Source organism: Periplaneta americana, chromosome 11 (genome assembly GCF_040183065.1).
Source record: "Periplaneta americana isolate PAMFEO1 chromosome 11, P.americana_PAMFEO1_priV1, whole genome shotgun sequence".
Classification (NCBI taxonomy): Eukaryota; Metazoa; Arthropoda; class Insecta; order Blattodea; family Blattidae; genus Periplaneta; species Periplaneta americana.
This window is the reverse complement of record NC_091127.1, coordinates 119,717,778-119,736,707: the sequence shown is the minus strand read 5'-3', so window position 1 is coordinate 119,736,707 and position 18,930 is coordinate 119,717,778. Positions and strand designations below refer to the sequence as shown.

Sequence of the window (18,930 nt, the reverse complement as noted above, 5' to 3'; positions counted from 1 at the left end):
ATAGCAGTAGATTAATAACAATATTAGTACAGCGATAACGTCACAGAAAATATAATAAAACCAATAATCATGCTGCACAACTGTTACAGACGCAAGGATTGATACACTAATTATTAGAGATTATTATTATTATTATTATTATTATTATTATTATTATTATTACTACTACTACTACTACTACTATTAGAAAACTTGATACATTTCTTGCATTATCGTGATTGTGTTCTCCGTTTATAATAATTGCATTTACATCCAATAACACCTATCAGATATGACAAAAACAATATCACTCCTGTGTGGGGGGAACATTTACCTACAACATTTATATTACATTTTAAAGCAAGTTTTGTAGTTGTATTATGGAGCGGTTAGTTAAACACTGCAAAGTTTTGAAATGATAAACATCTATGATGTTAATACACAGTTCATCACTGGAACAAGATGGAATGTCTAACGCTCGGCTCATACTGTTCGAGGATTTATCGCTCGCGACAATTTTACCCATCATGCATATGCGCTACCCATCGGATTATGCTATGAACTAATTGGCGCTCGAGCGAAAACGCCCGATGCAACCTCTGGTATGTATGTATGTATGTATGTATGTATGTATGTATGTATGTATGTATGTATGTATGTATGTATGTATGTATGTATGTATGTATGTATGTATGTATGTATGTATGTATGTATGTATGTATGTATGTATGTATGTATCGATTATTAAGATCAGATATATCTTTGAATGTCAGTGTACCATATTACCCCAAAAATAAATTTTATTGTTCCTTCATAAGTATTTGACCACATACTTCTAAGAACATTTTCATGCACTTTTCCACACACTTGACTCTCTCACACACTTATAAATGAATCAGAATTGATAAATGAAAAAAAAAATCCTGTTAAAAATTAAGGACACAACGTTATGGACATAATGAATACCTAGTTTCACATAAAATGAAATAATATTGAAACAGTTTGATAACCAAAGACGTGTAGTAATTTGACAACATATAGAACGAATATAAATACAAATGCATATTGTAGCAAATTGAAATGAAAAGAAAATTATTAGTTAGGTAACACACTGCCAGTTGTGTATTGTACTTTACATAAAGCAATACAGTATATTATATTATGTTCGCTTTGATGTAAATAAAGAACAAACAATTATTATTTATCTTGTTGCATAATGCATTTTACATTTGTAAAATATAAATGTGTAGCCGTAATGCTTCAGTTTTATAATGTAAGTAGACATACCATTCATTAGCTTACGATGATTGTAGTATAAAATAAACTTCATAGGCATGAATTACTCTGTCAAATAAACTTGAACACAGAATAGATATGGACTTCAGGCCTACTCTACAAAACAAGATCTTATCTATTGATTCAAAGAGGTTTTACCAGATCACCAGGATGTTTAATAAATACTTTTCTTCTTAGTTCCATATTACAGTCAGCCAAAGTAAAAAAAGAAAATGCCACAATAGTGTTCTTGGATATAAAAAAGGCTTTCGATAACATCGGTCACGCTCATTTGCGAAAATCTTTAGCATCCACTGCAGCCCCGAAAAAACTAAAAGAGTTAATACTCTCCTTACAGGAAGGCAACATGACTCAGGTAAACATAATCCAATCAAAAACCAGATCAATAAAAATTTCTAAAGGTGTGTTACAGGGTTCACCGTTATCACCAACGCTATACAATGTATCCACTGACCATATTCTACAAGAACTAACAAGGAGAGGACACGCTCTGTATATCACAGAATGAAATAAGATTTTGTGAGATAAAAATACAAGAAGTACTAGGACACGCTCTGTATATCACAGAATGAAATAAGATTTTGTGAGATAAAAATACAAGAAGTACTGTTTAAAGTCATACATGGTATGGGGGGCCAATGACCCCTCGTTTTGGACATATTGGCATTGTTTGTGACATACTTCCGTTAGGTACCTAATAGGGAAGCATTGGACTGTGTAAAAGCGCAGCTCATATGGTTGGGTGCTGAGTTGTTATCCAGGCATCCTGAGTTCGAATCTTAATTGATCCTATATTTTTTTCTTTCAATAATTATTAATAGTGTGATCACAGTAATGTATGTATATATGTATTTATTAACACTACAATTGGGTATACACCCGGTGGCAGTAATATATAATATACAATAATTACAATTACATGAAATAAAATAAAATAAACCTAAATGAAATAAAATAAAATTAACGTAAATCTATAAATAGTAGATGCAATAAACCTAGGAATATAATTAACAATTATTCTATAATAACGCCTGCGGTAAGCTTATAAGTACTTCTATTTCACCCAACTATTACCTATTTAAATAATTACATATCACCTTAATTAATTACATACCAACTTATTTAATTACATATCGCCTTAATTTATTTACATATCAACTAAATTACATATCATCTTAATTAATTACATATCAACTTAATTATTTTACATATCAACTTAATAATTACATATCAACTTAATTAATTATATATCAATTCAATTACGTACACGACACAACTTAAATAATTACACTGCACCTCCAATTACATTTTCAGTCTAATCTTCTCAACCTTTCCTTAAATGTATTGATTTTAAGAGGACCACCCTGAAAGATTGCCGCAGGTAAGATGTTCCAGTCTACTATTGTGCGGTTAACAAAAGAAGATTTTGCCACTTCCGTTCTTTGTTTTCTACATTTAAACTTCCTAATATGATCAGCCCTTCCTAAGTATGATAGTGTTGCTAATCTAGCATTGATATCGGTCCATGCTTTGTGTCCCATTTGTGCCTTAAACAATACGGTGAGACTGGTTATTCGTCGCCTTGATTTCAAAGATTCTCACCTCAAGTCTTTTACTATCTCTTCACCATGCCTCTTTCCCATTTTGACATATTTTGCTGCCTTGCGTTGGACATTTTCTATTCAATCGATTTGGTTTTGTCTGTACGGATCCAAACCTACTGCTCCATATTCCATAATTGGGCGAACAAGGGTTTTGTACGTCAATTCTTTTGACTTTCGGTTAGATTTCTTCAGAATACGCATAGAGAAATGTAGTGCTTTCCAGGCTCTCCTTGTGGTATTAGTGACTTGTTCCTCCTAATCCAGTTTGTTACTTAAATATATACCTAGGTATTTACAAGTGTTCACTTGTGGCACCGATGTACCATTCAGCTGTTATCCCAGACAAATTTCTTTATACGTTCTACAGAAGGATATTGACTTACTTTTACTGACATTGATTTTCATTTTATTTTCTGTCGTCCAGGTTTCAATAACATTAAGATCGTTTTGTAAGGCGGCGATATCGGATTCATAATTAATTTGTCTATATATTATACAGTCGTCCGCGAATAACCTTACCTGAGACGAGTATTTCTATTTATATCGTTTATATATATAAGAAACAATAGAGGTGCAAAGACCGCCCCTTGAGGCACGCCTGATGTTACATTTCCTAGTTCCGATATTTCTTTTCCTAGTCTGACTTTTTGGGTTCTGTTCTCTAAGAATTTATTTATCCATCTTACTACTCGATTATCTATTGGAAGTCTGCTTAGTTTCTCTAAAAGTTTTTCGTGAGGCACTACGTCGAAAGCTTTAGCGAAATCGATCACAACTCCGTCTATTCTCCCCCCCCATCAACTTCATCGGATAAATCTTGTATTGAGGATCTGATTTGACTTTCGCAAGAGTATCCTGGTCTGAAGCCGTGTTGATTTTTGTTCAGCCATTCGTTATTTTCTAAAATGTTGCGAATATATTGTGTTATTAGATGTTCCATTATTTTGCAGATAACTGATGTGAGACTGACAGGTCTGTAATTGTTCGCATCGCATTTGTCTCCTGCTTTATATATGTGGATTATGATAGCCGATTTCCAGTCGTCTGGGATACTACAATTATTTATTGATATATTAAAAATTCGCATTAAGTACGGGATCATGGCTTCACCTCCTCAACTTTATAATTTCTGTGGGAATATCGTCTGGACCGCGCGATTTTCGGTTTTGCTGTCTCTTTATTCTGTTCCGAACATCTTTAGCCGTTATTTCGAACATCTCTGTGCATTCATTTTCATCAATTGTAAACTCTCTTTCCCTTTTATTGAAAATAGAAATAAATTTTGAGTTTAGTAAGTCTTGTTCCCTGTAATTATTTGGTCATTAGTGTCTCTTAAAACTGGTATTGATTCCCGATTTCCCCTTCTTCTGCGCATGTAATTATGATACCTATCCCAGTTATTTTCACCTTCTTTCAATAAATTTTGCAGGTAGTTCGCTTCTGCCTTTTTCTTTTCTCTTTCTAACTGTTTCGTAAGGTTCTTGAATTTCTGGTAATTTTCTAAGCTCACATTCCTTTTGTTGTACGCTCGCCTAGCCTTTTTCTTAAGTTGTCTGACATATTTTGTATAATATTCCGGTCTGAATTACTTTTTACTATTTTGTATGGCACGTATGTGGAGGTGGCCTCGGTTAATATTCGTTTAAAATTTTCCCATACTTGATTCATGTTTTTGCCCTCGTCTAAGAATTTGTTATGTTGATCTATAAAGTAACCTTGCAAACCGTTTATGTCTGCTTTGTTATACTGCCATATTTTTCTAGTGATATCTATTCGGACATTTGTCTGAAGCCAGTTTAACTCGAGCTGAACACTGTTATGATCACTGATTCAAGGTAATACTTGTGAAGAATGAAAACTATCCCAGGGTCGTATCAAGAAGACATCTAAAAGGTTATTGTTTCTTGTAGATTCATTTGTTACTTGTGTAAATCCTTGTTCCCATACCAGGTAATTAACAAAGGTTTGTGAAAAGGTGTTTGTCTCTACCTGACCATTCCAGTTCACTGCGGGTAGATTTAAATCCCCTGCTAACACGACCATCCGTTCTAACGATATTGAGGAAAACTTTTCTTGTAACTTACTCAAATTAAATAAGTTTGTTTTGTTGGGAGGCCTATAGCATGCTATTATATCCCACTTTTCACCACTGTATTTATTATTGATTTGTACCGCTATAATTTCTGCTTCTGCATGTGACCATAACAAGCTGCTGTCTATACCTATTTTAATACAAACAAATACTCCTCCCCTCTGGCATCTCTATCTCTTCTGTAAATCCTATAATAATTCCTGCATATTTCCGCATCATATATGTTACTGTGAAGCCATGACTCCGTAGCTATAATTATCTCCGGATTGTAGACATCAACCAAATTCCAAAATTCAGTTATTTTATTTGCTATACTTCTGCAATTAACCTGTAGCAACCTTAACAGATTGGTCCTCACCTGTTCGCTGTTCGGCTCCGCGTTGTCCCATCTTCATTGCTGACTCCTGTCCTCTCTCGTCGTTGCCGCCACCCTAGCGAAGAGAGCCCCCCATCGCCGCTGTCCCTCTCCGGTTCAGGTGCACCCGTCCCGCCCGAAATCTCTGTCGTCCAGCCACGAGTTGCCGTACACGTACCGTGTTCCCAGCTGCTCCGCAACCCACTCGAACGCCTTGTTTGCCCGTCCCACCTCCCTCCAGTTGATGTCGCGACGCCTGACGATCCCGCTGATAATGATGTCCGCCGTCGGGTACCGTTTCTTCGTAGATGATACCAGATCATATAAGTCCTCCATGATGTAGTCCACGCTTCTTCTTCTCAAGTCGTTCGTTCCCACATGTTCTTAGGTTCTACTCTCTATCGCGCTGCTCTGTTACGTCTTTCATTTTGTCGACTCGTATTCCCGGGTAGCATTCCACTTCCATTTCCGGATTTTCTTCTGCCACATATCTAACCATCGAGTCCCCTATGACGACGCACTCCGCACTTCCTTTTTCCTTCCTCTGTCGTAGTAGTACACTTTCTTCTTTCAGGTCCTTCACTCGTTGTTCCGCCCGTTCCAGTTTCTCCCGCAATGTCTTGTTCTCGTCCAGTTCATTCTTCGCGCTGTTGGTCCCGCAGTCTCTGCACACCCACGTTTTTTCGATGATCTGGTCCCTCTTGATATTCTGGCATTCCAGGTGAAACCATACCTCGCATCCGTTGCACAAAACACTTACCCTTAGGTTCTTCTTGCAGCTTCCACATTTAATGCTGGCCTTCTCGGTATCCACGCCTCCTATTATCAACATTCCACGCCTCCTATTATCAATATGTATCATATTTCTCAATGTATTGAACGCTTCATTATTTTTTAAACAAATTACTAATTAACTAACATTGTATTGTAAAGGATAAACAAGGAAATATTGCTCACGTAGGCAGGTCACTGGTAACTGTTCTATTTCTATTCCACTTCATTTTGTACATGATTCATTATAATAAATATCATAAAAACACACAAAACATACATATTCCCTGCACCATGCACAGCAAATGAAAGAAGGTTGTCCACAGTCACACATATTTTTCCGCACTTCTGCTGCGAAGCAGACATCTTTCACATTCACAAACACTTCTCATTCGTTTATTAATTTTGATGCATACCACGCATATTTCAACATGGCTTTGAATATAGGAGCTGAAAACTGAAAGAGAATTAAGGAGTGAATTTTGAGGGCATCCTCCCTTGAAGCAATTTGTCGTCTAGTTTGTAAAACGAAAGAGCTATTTTGCAAATATTTGATAAAAATCTTCACCTGTCTAAAAAAATAAACATTGCAGGACTGGCATAATCCAGTAATTTGGGTGAAATCACTTTAAGGTTGCACGTTACTTCATTTTCTTCATTTGTAAATATTTCATCATACAAAGAAGGATTTACTTGCCCTCCCGACGAGTCCAGAAATAAAAGAAACGGCTGCTCTTTCACATATGTCTTTATTACTTTCTCCAGGCAATGCTTATGGAGTTGAGATGTCAGTTTTCCTGATAAAGAACGTGTTACGTATATATTTCCGAATTTAGAAGTGAGTTCATCTAGCGGTACTTGAAGTTGCACTCTTGGGCCAAATTGTCCTTTTGGTTCTAATAATAATAATAATAATAATAATAATAATAATAATAATAATAATAATAATAATAATAATAATGTTTTAAAACATGAGGAGGCATTAGGATTCGAAGTAGGGTTGCCTGGATGATAACTCAGCATCCAACCATATGAGCTACGCTGTTACGTAGTCTAATGCTTCCCTATTAGGCACGTAACGGAAGTATGTCACAAACAATAGGCAATATTTCTAAAACGAGGGGTCATTGGCCACCCATACCAGGTATGACTTTAAACAGTGTGTCTTGTACTTTCATCTCACACAATCTTATTTAATTCGGTGATATACAGAGCGTGTCTTCTCCTTGTAAGTGAAACAGAGATAGCAAATGCATATTAGTTTAACTTAGTTAACGGATTAACTCCATTAACAGTCCTAGGGTTCGCAGATGACACCGTTATAATCGGGAAACACCGAGATTCGGCTATCGAATTGACAAAAATGTATCTTCAAAGATTTGAAGAAATCGGATTGGATATTAAATTAGGGAAATCCGTAGCCATCATTATTTAACATGGTAAATTGTCCGGATTTAACCTCGAAATTCTAAAAGACCTCCAAATTAAATGCATTTCAGAACAAGAATGTATCATATACTTGGGTGTCAACTTTGCCAATGTAATGATATCTGACTCTCGAAAAATGATTTCAAAATTAAAAAATAAATTAGATCTACTTCCTTCTTCACCTTTGTTACATCCAGATCAGAAATTTAAAATCCTCAACTCTTCAATCTGTCCGGTATTAATGTACCACTTTTTGTCAATTCCTTTCGAAAAAATCCAAATTGGTTTCCTACAAGACGCAGATAAAATGATTAAAACAACACTGAAAGAAATACTATGTTTACTTACAGATACTCCAGATTCAATGATTTACTCTGACAGTAAACATAAAAACCTTGGTGTATTTAGAACTACATGGGAGGCAGTACTGCAACAAATTAACAGTTGTCAAGTTTTCATGAGATCAGATAATAGGTATATTGTGAACACAAGTGATTTAGAGAGTGAACTAAAAACTAACCTCGGAAAGTTACCTCTGGATAACAATTGGATCTCCCCAGACACCATTAAGAACAAAAGAGGTCTAATTGATTCAAGCAAAGTCAGGAAAATTTTGCGCCTTGAAGAATTATTTAATAAATGGTGTCAACTGCCACAGAAAGGTAAAGGGGTCAGCTTATATCAAGACTTCACTTCCCGCAAACAGCTGGGTCAGAAGATATCGTACAGGCCTTTCTAGCTCCGAGTGGAGAGATGCGCTGAAGATGACCGGTAATATTGCTCCTGTACGCGCTCTTCCAGGCAGAACTCAAGACAATAGCCACTGTAGGCAATGCAATAGTGAATTGAAACTTTGGCTCATGTCTTGGGTTCATGCCCATTTGGCGAAACTCTTCGTAACAGCAGACATCACAAGACCAGGTCTGTAATCGCAACATACCTTAAGTCCAATGGCTACACTACCTATGAAGAAATCCATGGAATAGCTGATACCGGAAGTCATCGGCGTATTGATATTATAACATTTAAAGCTGGAGAGACAAAAGGTTATATTGTGGATCCGACCGTCAGATTCGAGACGCATCAGAATCAATCCGAGGAGGTTAATCTAGAGAAAAGGGCAATTTATGAACCAACTATCCCTTATTACAAAACATCATATAAACTCAGGGATATAGAAGTTATCGGATTAATGGTGGGCGCTAGAGCGACCATAACAAAACTATTCGGTCAATCTGTCATAAATTTGGAGTCCCAACAACAACAATTAAGGAAAATTCTATGATACCCTTAAAGGGTTCTCTGCAGATCTTATGGCGGCACTTGTATTTCAATTCAAATTGAATTTTCTCAAAACACTGAGTACAGTCATTATAGTGCGTTCAAAGTTTCGAAAATACCACTGGGTTTTATAGGCGTTTTCTTAGCGGACATCTCCCCTCTTTGTAAACAAACTTAAATAAGTTATTTACGTATTTTCCAACTATATAAAAATAACAGAAGCAAACCTATTCCATGCATCGATTATTGGAAATATAATTAGAGTAAGGCATAAATGTGTTTACGAGTAATATAAATCGTTTATATTTTTGAAGCAATGCTTAGCTACAATTTTTAGATTTACTTGTAAGTTACTTCTGTTAGTTTATAGACGTTACAAAATATGTATTACTCGACCAAGGCCAGTGGAGTCCTGCAGCCCAGAGCGCCACTTGTACTGCTCCTGCGTTCGTATAGCGTCATCGCTATAGTTCACATTACGCGGCTCTACTTGGCTCTACTTGGCTCAGTCGAGTTATAAATAAGTTACTTTATTTACAGTATATCACAAAAGGGTGGATGTCCGCTAAGAAGACGCCTATATAAAGTTCTTCCCACATTTTATAAAGCTTAAAATCCTGATATACTATATACAGTGGTACGATGATTTGCGGCTCAATTTATTTCTATATTTGGCAGTACGTACGTATGTGACCAAATTTTCTCACTTGTAAACCTGAAAAAACCAAGACTAAGATCAGGATTATCAGATGATAATATACAGACTATGCTACATCTTGCTTTAGGAAACAACATTACACCCAACGTAAGAAGGCTGTTGACGGAAAAAAAATGCATTTCTGAATTAGGCGAGAATTCAGGAATTTAAATTTGTTTCTAAAAGTGTGATGTTCATATAATACGTACCTACATGATTAGGTCAATATAATAGTTACATAGCAATTTATTAATTAGATAGGCGTCATTATCTAAAACTGCTTAGGTCAAAGAAAATATATGTTTATTATTTTTGTGGACCTATTATTTCATTCTACCATATGTAGAATTTTTTATGATTTATTTTTCTTTTGTATTACTTTCAAACAGAAAAGCAGCGTTATTAGATAACTATATAAAAATTAATTAGATCCTAGTTATTATTTGAAACTGTATGTGTTAAGGAGAGTTTACGTTTATTATTAAATTATACTTGTTTATAATTCATTGCATTTATTAGAGAGGAACATGCTGCAAAACATGCTTTCATTTCTTGTTGTCTTCTATGAATGCAACACATTATGTATTGCTTAAAAGGAGTTTAATTCACCTCGCAGTGGCAGTGGTAGGCTAATAGCGTTCATTTTGCTCACCCCTCCTAGTTCACCGCTACTGCCTGCAGAATAGATTCATTGCAACCACTCAGTGCTTTATAGCACCGAGAGTCGTGCACGTGTCTTTGACCTTGGTATTCCTGCTGTAGAAAAATGCAGAAGATTATTGTACTGTATTGTATTTATTAACATTCCATGGTATTCATACACTGGTTCACAGGTAGAATATGACAAACAAGTAAAAAAAAAAAAACTTAATACTACTATAAAGTCTTAATTTACAATCGCAGTCTAGTTAGAATATATCTAGGCTGGGATGGCAGAACATATGTCACTTTTTGGCCATTTTCTGTTTTTCAGCTCATTTGGTAGGTTTCATGAAGATCTATATACTGGCAAAGCGAGATATGTCTAGGGTGAATAATTACAGTAATATTAAGTCCAGTCACTTCATGATATGTGAAATCTTTCAATTTTGTGAGGTGGCAGAATTTGATAAGTGTACATATCATGTTTGGTCTTAGCAAACATTGATATGTTGACATAACATGTTTTGCCATCTGCTATTCCGGAAACTTCCAAGTTAAAACGTGTGTATTTGCACTCTCATCAGTGCAAGATAATGATTAACAATGTTTGAAATTTTAATTTGTTATACAGTTTAAATGATTACACTAGTTTATGGCGAAAATCAATTATGTCTTATGTGGGCGAAATGTTTTGACGTGATATGCATGGTTTGAAATGTCAAAGTAGAGGCTCTTTAATGATATACAAAGCCCTGAACAAGTGTGAAGTAATGTAACTGGAGCAGGAATATTATAGTTGAGTGATTCCTTCTCATCTCAGTGTAGTAAATTTTTAATAATAGATATGAATTAGAAGACATGGAGGTCACAACAGGTATAAAAAACAAACTATTACGGATTAAGAGGAAAAATTATGGAAACACAGTCAACGCGGTGAACTGCGATGGAGATTACTAAGCAAGAATATAATTTTATGGATTTGGAAGAAAATACGAAGGAAATCACAGTTCGCAATTAAATACTAATGCATTTGCAGATAAAAAATTTGACCTATTTGAAGTGTCTTTCATAAATGATGAAAGTGACGAATGTGATTCAATTGCTGATAGTGACTGAAGCCCTGGAAACTCTATATCTGAAAATGAGGAGAATTTTAATTTATTATCAACATATGATATACGTGAAAGTTATAATGTGCAAGATATTTCCGTTGTAAATCCTCAACCATTGCAGATAATGGATAGTGAGAAAACAGACACAGATAATAACAACAGAAGATCCAACCAATTCAACAGGGATTGAATACACTAAGAAACAGAGTATAATATTCACAAGGGAAGATTATATCAATTTTAGAGGAAATGAAGAAACTCAAAAACAGGTGATAATAACAACAAGAGAAGATTCAATCAGTTCTACAGTAAATGAAGAAACTCAAGGGCAGGATAATGGCAAAAGAAGATCCAATATATTCTATAAGAAAGTAGATAGATAGATAGATAGATAGATAGATAGATAGATAGATAGATAGATAGATAGATAGATAGATAGATAGATAGATAGATAGATAGATAGATAGATAGATAGATAGATAGATAGACAGACAGACAGACAGACAGACAGACAGACAGACAGACAGACAGACAGACAGACAGACAGACAGACAGACAGACAGACAGACAGACAGACAGACAGACAGACAGACAGACAGACAGATAGATAGATAGATAGATAGATAGATAGATAGATAGATAGATAGATAGATAGATAGATAGATAGATAGATAGATAGATAGATAGATAGATAGATAGATAAGTGCATTTATTGGTGCATGATAAATTATACAAACTCATGTACACAAGATCCTTCGCACGAGCCCGTAAGGCCATTCGTGCTGTGACAATGCACAGTTTGAATCTTCAAAGAAAACAAAAATAATAATACTAATAATAAAATAGTAAAACAACAGTTATTATTATTACTACCGTTATCATTAATTATCACAATTACAACTAATCTAACTTCAAACCAAATTTCACAAAAATAATAAAAAAATAAAATGAATGTAATGTATGAAAAGAGAGAGAAAAAACACAGTGAAACACACACACACACACACACACACACACACACACACACACATATATATATATATATATATATATATATATAAACAATTCAATTCCTTATTGAGACTGCACAAAATAATCCAACTAATAAATATAAAGGTAATGCATAAAAAAACATACACACGCGATAAAATACAAATAGAAAAAAAAAGACACAATAAATACAAAAATAACATTATCCACTAATTACTTTATCATTCCAACACTAATTAATAACTCTTTCCCTTATTTTCTCGGCTCCCTCCCCCTCGGCCAGTTCCACCCTCAACTATAAGAAAGTAAGAGAGTAAAACAAATAAAATATTCAAAGACAGAAGAAGAGAAAATTAAGAAGGAATGTGGGACGGAGTATACTACCAGAAAAGGAGAAATAGAAATAGTTCCTGCTAAAACTTTTAGACCTCTGGTCGGCCTGGTTGGCGCAGTTGGTATAGTGCTTGCCTTCTATGCCCGAGGTTGTGGTTTCGATCCCGGACCAGGTCGATGGTATTTAAGTGTCCTTAAATGCGACAGGCTCATGTCAGTAGATTTACTTGCATGTAAAAGAACTGCTGCGGGACAAAATTCCGGCACACCGGCGACGCTGATATAACCTCGGTAGTTGCAAGCGTCGTTAAATAAAATATAACATTAACATTTAGACCTCTGGTTTAATACTGTAGAAGAATGTAGGCTACCATACATTACATTCTCAAGAAAAATAAACTCATCTTCAGAGTTATCAAGAAATCTAAAAAATACTTTCAAAACGTAATATTATCCAAAACGAAAGTTAAATGAAAAATAGAGGACAAAATATTATGCAGCAAACATTAAAAATTACTGTAAATTATTCATTGACAAATTCCAGGGCACGAAACAATTGAATTGTTAAAAAAAATGTTTTCGCATATTCATGGCCTATATTCTAGAGGTCATATTAATAATCTTATACACAAGAAGAAGTTTTCTCCATGTGGATTTATTATATCTGACAGTAGAGGAAAGTATGATCCAGAAAACTAAAAACAGTGAGGAGAGAAACTACAGTATTACCTTCATAAAACAATTTACTGACATATTTATATCGAAAACACGACAGTCCTTATACACGAAAACGTAGTCAGAAACTATAAAGGGACTTACTGAGCCTCTCTGACCCTACTTGTATTGGTGAGGATTGCTATGATCCCTAGAGATAATTGAAAACTTCACATACTGCAGCTGTACTTGATGGTGAAATATCAGAGGACAGTGACCGGGGGAAACAAACCAGAAATAGTTAAAAACTATAGGTGATTGTAATTGAACTCCTGCCTTATTCTCTAAACAAAACCATTTTTCTTTAAACTAATAATTAATATAGTTCTGAGTTAATTTCTTGTGCACTCAAAAGAAAACATTTTATTTAATACTGTATTACGATTACAGCTGTTTCAATTAATAATAATAATAATAATAATAATAATAATAATAATAATAATAATAATAATAATAATCTACAAACATCGTGCCTTTCCGCAGAGTTGGCGAAGGAAATAGGCCTATACTACATATTTTATATAAAATTTAAAGTTTTGCCACTTTCTGATTTGTCTCTTTTATTTACATTAAAATAATTGGGCAAAAGATGACATGTCGGAAAATTTCAAAGTGTCTATTGAAAAAAATATTAAATCCAAATTTAAATTTAACATCTCGAGGAAATTATCTATTAAAATACTACTGTCTTAGTTTCCAATATTAATTCCAATTATTTTTAAATTAAACTCAAAAGTTTAAAACTGCTCTCCTGTAAAATTATGAAAAGTGCACATATCATGTTTTGCCATCCCAGTGTAGATATACAATATAGTTTACTAGTACAACACACATTTTTGGTATCAATTTCTTGAAGCGTTGTTGAATGTCATGAATAGAAAGCGTGAGAAATTAGGTACTTCTTTGACCCTAAATGATCTTATGTTCTCAGTTTCATTTTTTATATCGATAGGGAGGCTATTAAAAATTTTACTCCCATATAAAGCACTCCTTTTTGATAGCACGATAGACATGCCGATGGAGTATGAAAGTCATTTTTTGAAGCGTATTTATGCTATGAAGTGTTGAATTAGTTACAAAGTATTCACGATTATATACGAGGAAGATTATTAATGAAAAAATATACTGACTAGCCATGGGCATTATTTGTAGTTTTTTTATTCCCTAGATTTTTCATCTATTATTATTCTAACTACTCTTTTTTTGAATTAGGAATATACTGTTACTATCTATGGAATTTCCCCAGAATATTGTTCCAAAACTCATTTCCGAGTGGAAGTATGCAAAGTAGATTATTTTTAAGGTATTGATATTTACTATCTTTTGCATAGATCTAACAGCAAAACATGCTGAATTTAGTTTGGGGGTAATTTCTTTAATGTGATTTTTCCAATTTAACACATTATCGATTTTTAACTCAAGAAATTTGGTTGATGTTGTTTCTAATAGGAACCTATTATTAATTATTGCCCTTGAAATTTGTCAAGTTGAATTTGAACAGAATTTATATTGAATTATGTTAGTTTTGTTAAAATTTAATACTAATTTATTGACTGAGAACCAATCACATATTTTGATGAGAATTTCCTCTGTTGAAGATTGGAATGTGCTGGAGTTATTGGCTGTAATTACTATATTTCTGTCATCGGCAAATAATATGGGATGATCTATATCTTATGACGCACAATCGAATAAAAACAACTTCTACTTCATAGAGAACACATGTGTCACTTTTATTTTTGGAGGATTTGTACGCCGTCATTAGTAAAAAGTGATATTTATGAGTACGTTAGAGAATGATGGTAATTTTTGTGCAGAATAAACAACATTTTTTAAACTGTGACGTTCTTTTCCTTGGTGATGGGAAACTTTTACATTCTTAATATTCAAAAGTAAAGAAGTGTTGTTTTTAATTTTTCAGATTAAGCTTAGTCTCCTTCCGTTCGTAATATTATTTTTAGTTATGACATTCTTCTTTAATTAAACTTGTCACAAATTTACATTTTTAATGTCATATTTTGGGTTGTGACACTATTCCGCATATGCAAAATTTTCGGGATTTTATTTTAAGTTGTAAAAACTTTTTCTACAGCAATGAAGATTTCATTTTCTGTTAACACTTTTACTGAATGAGGTCACATTATACGTAAAGTTGATAGCGAGTTGCTCGAAATTTATTTCTGCATATGGATACTATTTCAAATTTAATAATGATGCCTGTAGGAATATTCATGGTTCAAGAAGCTCTGTCTGGAATTACCTTAAGAACAGGAATAGGAGCAAACTATACAGATTGTTTAAAAAATACGGGGCATAATTTCAGGTATGTATTTCCCACATGTAGACAATCAAAATAGTTCATTACAACATGTGTCCGGAAATGCTTTATTTCCGAGTTATGGCATTCACAACATTGAAATTCACCGGAACGTTTTTCTTTCCGCAGGTCGTTGCCGTCAAAGGAGACATTAAGAGGGCACTCTGACAGTTCATTCCGAGGCGAAGGTTACATTCAATTTTGTGTAGGCGTTAGACTGTGCGACATGTATTCAAATCAAGAGCTGGCAGAGATAAACTTCATGTACGGTAAGGCGGACAGAAATGCTGCGCTGGCTCGACGTTTGTACCAGGAGAGGTACCCACAGCGACAATGTCCAGATCGGAAGATATTTGTACGTCTCATTACCGTCTGTGCGAGTATGGGAAATTTAACTCTCCTGGTTTGGGAAGGGGACGACCAAGATCTACAACTCCAGAAGTACAGGAGGAGATTCTGGAGGCTGTGAACATGACTCCTTCTATCAGTACACGAAGGGTAGCGTTGCAAGTCAATGTTCCTCATACGACTGTCTGGAGACTGTTGAAAGAGTATCAATTGTATCCTTATCATTTGCAACGTGTACAGGCCCTGTCACCAGCAGATTACCCTGCACGAGTTAAGTTCTGTCGGTGGTTCTTGCAGCAGTGTGGTGTAAATCCGAACTTAGTATTATTTACAGATGAAGCACAGTTCACACGAGATGGCATAACAAATTTCCACAATCAGCATGTATGGGCGTATGAAAACCCACGTGCAACTGTTCCATCTCATCATCAGGTGCGATTCTCCCTCAACATGTGGGCCGGTATCATTGGTGATCGATTAGTTGGACCCCATGTACTTGTAAACAGACTTACGGGGCAGGCGTACACAAACTTCCTGGAAAACACCATACCTCATGTTTTAGAAGACACTCCACTGACCAATCGTCAACACATCCACTTCTTGCATGATGGCGCTCCTGCACACTTCAGTCGTACGGCTCGCCGGTACTTGGATCGAAGGTTTCCTTATCGATGGATAGGTAGAGGTGGCCCAATTGCTTGGCCTCCACGCTCACTTGATATGAATCCTCTCGATTTTTACTTGTGGGGCCATTTAAAATCATTGGTTTATTCGTCTCCGGTGCCTGATTTGGAATCCCTTCGGAATCGAATTGCGGCATGTTCTGAGGACATACGCAATACTCCTGGAGTTTGGGATCGTGTTCGCAGGTCAATGAGACATCGATGTGAGGTCTGTATTCAAGCAGGTGTAATGACAACGACCTGCGGAAAGAAAAACGTCCCGTTGAATTTCAATGTTGTGAAGGCCATAACTCGGAAATGAAGCATTTCCGGACACATGTTGTAATGAACTATTTTGATTGTCTACATGTGGGAAATACATACCTGAAATTAAGCCCCGTATTTTTTAAACATCCTGTATAGCTGAACTGAAAATTAAGAGAAGTAGAGAAACAAATGACAACGTCTATGAGGATAGTAGAGTGGAAGCTAAAGTAAAAGGTGACAAGACAGAAGAAATTTTATTTAAAGAAGAAAGACAATTAGAAATCTGAGAATGTCATACATGCTAATCATGACAAATGTGACAATTAAAAATGTACAGCTGCGATGAGTTTAATTAAAGAAGAATGTCACAACTAAAATAATATTACGAACGGAAGGAGATTATGTTTAATCTTAACAATTAAAAACGACATTTCTTTACTTATGAATACTAAGAATGTAAAAGTTGCTCATCTCCAAAGAAAAGAAAGTCACAGTTTTTCGGCACAATAATTACCATCTTTTTCTAACGACACACCTCTGGATATAGTGACGGAAAGAAGTTAGATTGAGAAGCGTAGAAAACAGTTGGAATCCAAGCTTAAGCTAACTTGAGCGTTACATTACATTGTGTTAAGGTTAAAAAGTAGAATGTTACGAATTCTCGGTTAAGAGTTCGTTTGAGTGAGGTAAGGATGATTCAAATGCTGACTCTGATTTCGACTATTCGTCGCAGACCACTTCTTATTCTGCATCATCTGAATCATCAAGTGATTCAAGTTATACTAACTCTACTCCTAGAGGAGACGGAGAGGATTCTAATGCAACAATTGGTTTGCACCATATATACTTTGGAAATTCTTACAACCAAAAATACGACGGTCCCTAGGAAGAATATTATAACTGACATTTAGTATCTATCATAGCTCCCCAAGTGCATCATGATGCTGGGTGGGCACCGGTTCCATACACTAGCCGTAATTTCATGAGAAAATTTCCTCCCCCATGAGGACTCGAACCAGCGCGAATTCCGTAACGTGAGTCATAGGCAGGATATTTGCGAAGGAGGTGTATCTATGAAGATGCAGGAGAAGATGTTCCTGGTACGTTTGATTTTGCTATATTTTGTTGTTACTTACTATAGTCCCGACGCTGTTATTTCCGGCGACTCCGCCTCTTTGCTTACGTCTTAGAAAGTGAAGGCTTTATAAAGTCTAGATAGGTATATCGTGCGCCATTTTTGGTCTTAAGTTGCCGAGCTACCATACGAGGAATCTATTTGCCACACCGTTAAACATTATCATGTCGTAGCTCCTATGATAATAAATCAAACGCAATGTAATTCAGCAAATAATTGAGCGGCAAATAACTTCTTCGTGTGCTTTCTGCGAACGCCAACAAAAGAGCTAAAATGGCGGGCGATTATATTCAGTATTTATATAGCCTTAAGAAATGAATCAGGGAATCACAAGACGCACATGTTCAAACGTAGCCGACCTGCAACCCGATTGGAAATTAGAGCGACGGGACTATATATAGTGTGTTTTCGAAAACTTTAGCTTAAGAATGAAATATCCAAATACGAGTAACTATCCTGTGACCACATTCATAACTAAAAATAGAGAAGTTCTCCTTGCACCAACAACATAGGACGTCCATAGATTCTATATAATCCAGCACACTGTCCGTGTGGCTCTGGTTTGTTGCAATATTAAGGCACGGTTATTAGCCTACAAACCTATCTATAGTTTATTTGTATTCTAGATTTGTTAGTAACTGCAAGCTTGCACCTCAGTCTTGACATTTTATTTTGAAGCTCAGTTAGGTCTGTAATGGTTTTAAGTTATAATTAACATATATTCTTATAAATGAGTTCTATACTTTTAAAATAATTTTTAAATGAAAAAGGTGAGTTTTTAATCTCTTCTCCACCATCTGAACTTTCCAGAGTAGCCTATTATAAAACATTTTCCATACTTGGGTCTGAGGGTGAATATTTCGATCCAGATTTTTCATTGAGATCCAACGTTTAGTCTCCCTACTGA

The 18,930-nt window shown here is 35.2% G+C and overlaps 1 protein-coding gene across 1 annotated transcript in view; it reads right to left on the bottom strand.

Annotated features, from left to right (window-relative positions):
- The window catches only part of LOC138708543 (uncharacterized), a 59,876-nt gene that overhangs the window by 31,508 nt on the left and 9,438 nt on the right, over positions 1-18,930 (bottom strand). Inside the window, exons 3-5 of the mRNA XM_069838657.1 lie at positions 5,823-6,145; positions 5,454-5,626; positions 4,287-4,432 (exon numbers count right to left, since the gene is read on the bottom strand). Coding sequence (XP_069694758.1) covers positions 4,287-4,432; positions 5,454-5,626; positions 5,823-6,145 — 642 coding nt within the window. The remainder of the gene's footprint in view (positions 1-4,286; positions 4,433-5,453; positions 5,627-5,822; positions 6,146-18,930) is intronic.